The 5,907-nt window shown below is 33.7% G+C and overlaps 1 protein-coding gene across 1 annotated transcript; it reads left to right on the top strand.

Annotated features, from left to right (window-relative positions):
- On the top strand, positions 1–5,384 carry LOC132731104 (uncharacterized). The gene is made up of 2 exons (XM_060717218.1): positions 1–212; positions 4,742–5,384. Exons 1-2 carry the CDS (start codon positions 5–7, stop codon positions 5,368–5,370), a joined length of 837 nt encoding a protein of 278 aa, XP_060573201.1. The 5' UTR covers positions 1–4; the 3' UTR covers positions 5,371–5,384.
- Positions 5,385–5,907: the final 523 nt, after the last annotated feature.

The following is a 5,907-nucleotide window of genomic DNA, read 5'->3' as shown; positions in this document are numbered from 1 at the left end:
CAAAATGTCGGTTTTACTATTTATCAGTTTATTTTATGTGATATTGAATGGACATTTCATTGCCATGGATAATGGACTCAAAGAACCAATATGTACATCAAGATTTGACTATGAGCATAAGATGTTACATCAAATGGTATTGCAGGAAATCGAACAAAAGAAAATGAAAGAATCCATCAACGATCTGAATACATTGATAAATACTCTGAAAGGTAAATTTTGTTTTTTATTATACATTACATATACGTTTTACTACACAGCCTAATGTGACGTCACATTGTGTTATTGACCACATACAATAAAGGTATAAGGCAAGAAATGAAATATTACTTCTATATTCATGACTGAACGGCGATTCCAAGCATTTTTGGAAATGGTAATACTTGGGGGTTTTTTTTGCAATATTCCCCAGGGGCGGGTAATCTGTATAGAAAACGTAATGTTCTAGTTCTCTCCCCTTATAAAAATCAATGATGAATGGCTCTCGGTGAAAAATTGTTCTAGTTCTCTCCCCTTATAAAAACTCAATCGGTGAAAAATTACATAAAAATGTTGGTTCGGAATAATAATAATAATAATAATAATAATAAAAAAAACCCGCCTCGGGTGTAATTTCAGTTCCCGGGTTGCTATTATGCACTTTTATACGACTATACCCCCCTGCAGAGGTATTCAAAAAGTGTCTTCTTAAGTCTGAAATGTGCAGCTCCAGCTTGAGCCAGTTGAATGACAATTATTCACATGCAAAATTTTGGTTCTAAAAGTCTTGTGTCGCCCTTTTGTATTATAAAGATAAAGTAGCGAGATTTTACATTCTATCGTTGTACTCTTAGAACAATTGCAATTCAACGTTGAATTCTTAAATCCTAGGGAGTATAAAAACGTAATAAATCGCAATTATTAACCTTATTTCTCGCATATTTCCTATGAAAGCTGTAGCTTATTTACAGAACAAGTTACTATAAAAAATATGAAAAGTTCTTCCAAGAGAATATTTAAGATGATTCAGCATTGTCAGCCATGTGAAAGTATTCCCGAATTCATATAACAACAAAGCTCACAATGAAAAATGTGGAACAATTTGCAATAACACTTCCAGGTCAATGTTTTAAGGACCAATATAAACAATCAAAGCACAGAAGGCGCTGAATTTGTTTGGGTCTCAAAATGAAAGAAAGGTACAGGTTGTGAGATTATATGTATAATTCCACCAATGCTTTCCAGCGTTTTAATTGTAGTAAATTGGCTATAAGACTAATTGCAACACTGATATTCAATCCAATGTTTATTTGACTTAAACAATTTGAAAAAAATGAGTTGCCTGTACTGGTATTTGAACTCCTACCTCTCGCTTCCTAAGCGAGCGCGAAAACCCTTCAGCCACGGTGAATTTATATGTGAACGGCCTGAAGAAAACCATATTATTCTAAATTAGGGCTTGTAACGACTTTTACTGTTGTTTAACACAGATGTAAATAATCCTGGAGCTTACTGTAAGCATGTATATTTATAAAGAATCAAAGGGCTGCAAGTTCTGTGGTATTTTCTGATCTTTGCAATCTAAATCGTACTGTATATATGTATGTATTTTCCTGTATAAGTTTATTTTTATGTATTATAATTCATTTTGCAAGGCACCAGAGTTTGATACATACGGAATTCTGCATAACTAGAGTAGCATCAAAATATCATTTATGTTCATTTTTTCCTTAACAAAGACACTTTAAAAAGAATTTTTAAAAAAAGTTTCCTCGACTGGGATTTGAACTCCAGACCTCTCACTCACTAAGCGAGCGCGTTACCACTGCACCACGGAGAAGTTATACAGACAACAATTGAATAACATCAAGTCATTCTAAATTTAGAACTTCCATTGCATTTCGGGTTTGTAATCCTTATTAATTTCGAGGTATTTTGTTCAGGATAAATCTGTTATCTAAAATTGAAGTAGTTAATTTAGCGAAAATCTTCTCGCCCAAACAGTCCAACATGTAGAATCTATATATTCCACTACTCGGTCTGTGTAGTCTTCGGTAATCGACATCGCTAAAAATAGTATTTTCATTGATAAGATCATATTCATCCGCGTAATTTGTGAGTGTGCATTTATTGACAATTCTATAAGCCAACGCTATTTTTAAACTTTGAATGCGTTGTAATTTGTTGGATACTTGTAACAAAATAAAAATATTTCTTTCTTTTAAATCGCTAGTTTTAAGCTGTTTTGAGAACTACTTTTTGTTAGGTTCGTCGTAAACTTCTGTGTCAGAGATTGAATGTCCGCTTTGTCTTTACTTATTTTTTATCAGAAAATACAATAAAACAATATTACAAATATTCGACCATTCGGGAATTATTTTGCTTGAAAATTAATGTGCCTGTCTTTGACCATCTTTACGCAGTGATCTCCCCTGAATTTTTCGGAGTTAGTGTACATATGAAGGGAAGTAACCGCTTCAAAAAAGTGGACTACTTTCAGCATTTGCAATTAACAGCATTAGACTCTGAAATTTCGCTACCATTATTTGTTAATAAAAATAGAAACGATAACAGAAAAAATATCTACCTTGAATGTGCTAGATTTCTGAAGACGAAGTAAAATCTTTTGCAAAGTTTTATGCACATTTCATGAATGGCAAAATCCAATTCAAAGTCTGTGTTACAAAAATGTATGTAGATTTAATGTAGATGAAAAAGGACATGGTTCTGTCAAAATCCACATTAGAGTAGTGACCTACATGTATACTATTATACTATCAAAATAAGTGTGTGATGTTTAAACCCGGTACCTTCAGTAGTTTTGAAGATGAAAATACTTAACCGACGTCTGACGCCGACACTGACGCCTGGGTGAACAAAGTAGCTCTATCTGTTCTTCGAATAGTCGAGCTAAAGAGACAAGATATTTAGTCGATCATCTTAACAGGATATATTTTAACAGCCGCAATCAGGACACCATAGCAACGTAAGGAAAGTTTGAGCGAACTTGATTGCGCAACTCGAGAAGGAATCCAGTTCATCGGAATATGAATTTAATAATTATGTTGTGTTATGTATGCAACATATTACATGTATATAATTTATATCTGACCAGTTGGTATTTCCAATATTATCATTGTTCTATTTTTAGAACATTAACTACATGTATTTACTAGAGCTTTCTTAACTGTTGTGGAGAACTCATGCATTATATTTAGATAGAAACTTCTGGAATGTTCTTTATTGTTGAAGTTGCTAGATTATGATTACTTGAGAACATAATAGACCTTTCTGGAATTTTCTAAGTTAATATATATAAAGTGACATTTTTCATTACTGGTACCTTTTAAGTCATCAGTTATCTTTTAAGTCATCAGTGATCTTTGAGTATTATTCAACTTGGAAATTAAGTGATTTATTGGAGCTTGGATTATTAATTATTCTTGTGGATTTTATTGTGGGAATTTATTCTAAAGTGTTCTTGGATTTAACTTGGATTTAACTGTGCTATTGAAAAAGGATCATTCCAGGATCAGGCTAGACATTTGTAATTTTTATTTGGACTTCAGGTATTTGAAAAGATAATTTGTTATTTTATTTTTCTTTAATAATTTTTCTGTAATAAATTTGTTATTGTTACAAGTTTGTTGCTGGCTTTTCTTTCTCGTTACGCCTGGCTCGTAACAGTTGGACAACAATTTTCGGAATCAGAGCCTCAGTATTTGTGTCTGCCTACCCCTCCCCTTCGCCCCACTACCACCCGCCAAAAAAGAATACAAATGAGTTGTGTGTTCAAACAGCTCCAGAAAAAGTTATATAATTCTCTTATCATCTGATCATCTAAATTATATTGATTCATTGCATAAATGTGTTCAAACTAAACTGCTGGCAGGCCATCATAATTTTCTCATATGTAGTGTTTGCCTGTTTCATATGATACGGCCTATTACAATACGTTTAGCATGCGAATAAGAAAACTTACCAAGTTTGAGGTCCAAAACTGTATCAATTAATCATTGACGCAATACATGTTCACAGTCGGTTTCAGTGTTGAACATTTTAACATGTGTGTAATTAATGAAAGCAGATACCGTCCGATGAAATAAGTGCACGAAAATTCCGTGCGATTTGCCTATACTAAACACTGCCTAATGGCCATGTTAATATTTTCTATAGTTTAACTTACAAGGAACATACGAGTTCATTGATTTTCAACTCTATTTGTTTATTATTACTACTTATTTATCTGTTCTTTACACGTCGTATAAGTCAGATTCAGCTACTCGTAGTTTCTTCAAAACTGTTTTTTTACAGACGAGAAGAAATCAGTTCGCTAGGACAAACAACAATTTATCCTTGGCTTCGCCTCGGACAATTTGTTTATCTTAGCAAACTGTCTTCTTGCAGACGTAAGAAAACACTTTTGAAGAAAAACTCTATCTGTATCCATTACAAACCCTGTTGTTATTCTTATAATATAATAAATCCTTATTTAAATGATGCTTTATATGCATTATTTCACGTTTTTAATGCCTCTTAGTGCTTATTAACAATGTGGGTTGTACAATTCTAATGATTAACATTTGACAGAAAAAAATCAAAGATGAAAAGAAAACGATGTTTAAAATCCCTTTAAAAATTTAAAATCCGTAGAAAACTGTAGATAATTGTCTTCGTAATGCATTCCTTTTCGATTAAAAAAAACTGATATAAAAATTAAAGAATTATTTTTTTAATAATTTCATTCTCTTGATTTCTGCAGATGAAAATGCTGAATACAGAAAAGCAGTTAAAGCAGTGGAGGACAATTTGAATAAGATAGAGGCCAAATGCTTGCGTGGGAGCTCTGAAAGTTCGTATGTTCGTTGGGGAAGGACAAAGTGTCCTGCTAATGGAACAGAGCTTGTCTATAAAGGTTTTGCCGGTGGTGCGCGTTATGACAAAGCCGGCGCGTCTAATTATCTATGTCTGCCTGACGAACCGATATGGGGTGCTTATGAAGATGCGGAGCAATCGTCTGGTACTGTATGGGGAGTTGAGTATGAACTGCATCAAAGAAACATGAATAATTTCTTTGGAAAAGCCCTGCATAACCACGATGTGCCATGCTGTGTATGTGCGACAAAGCGATCAAATATGCTGATGCTACCTGGTAGGAACGTATGTTATGATGGTTGGACATTGGAATACAGCGGGTATCTTGTGAGTGATCACGAGACACATCACGCAAGCGAATTTCTTTGCCTTGATAGTGGGCCAGAATTTCTTCCCAACGGCTCATCTGATAAGAATGGAAGATTGTTATATTTTGTCGAGGCACGTTGTGGATCACTTCCGTGTCCGCCTTACGTAAACGGAAGGGAACTGACTTGTGCTGTATGTTCAAAATGAATGATAAAATATTGCTATTGGTTTGTGGAAGGTTTAAGTAACGTTTAAAGCACGACAAAGACAAAGTATGTTATACACCTATGCCTGCAGTGCCTACATGAACTGCGAATATAACCAAGGAATATCTAAGGACTAAGGGTTATCTGTCCTGAATTGCAGTAAAATCGCAATTGCTAAAACAATACAAATAACGCCGTTTTTAAACTGCTGGGTTATTGCGATTTATTGTCAATGTATCTTGTTAACGTATCTTAGCTCCGTATCAATAAAAAAATCAACATATCTTGTGAATTCTAAGGTACTTATGTTAACTGTTAAAGCTGTATGCCTTCAGATAAGCGAAGTGTTTCGTGAAAAACAAACTTGAGAAAAATGTATTAAGATTTCAAGAAAAGTGAAAACATTCAAGATTCAAGTAATAATTTACACATTACGTGCGTTAAATGACTGATTTAGCAGTATTTATTACCATATTTCTACTGCATGACTAACGCAGTAAGGGCTATTTTTGCATATCTTGACTTCTATACTGTTAAT

The sequence above is a fragment of the Ruditapes philippinarum genome, unplaced genomic scaffold, assembly GCF_026571515.1.
Source record: "Ruditapes philippinarum isolate M1 unplaced genomic scaffold, ASM2657151v2 ctg7243_1_1_1_1, whole genome shotgun sequence".
Lineage (NCBI taxonomy): Eukaryota > Metazoa > Mollusca > Bivalvia > Venerida > Veneridae > Ruditapes > Ruditapes philippinarum.
Note: the sequence above shows the minus strand (reverse complement) of the source record. Positions and strands in the feature narration are given on the sequence as shown.

What these genes read in the sequence shown, in the direction of transcription:
- LOC132731104 (XM_060717218.1), top strand. Translation starts at nt 5, where the DNA reads ATGTCGGTTTTACTATTTATCAGTTTATTTTATGTGATATTGAATGGA. An exon ending in ATTGATAAATACTCTGAAAG is followed by an intron (nt 213 to 4,741) that starts GTAAATTTTGTT and finishes TGATTTCTGCAG; the next exon opens with ATGAAAATGCTGAATACAGA.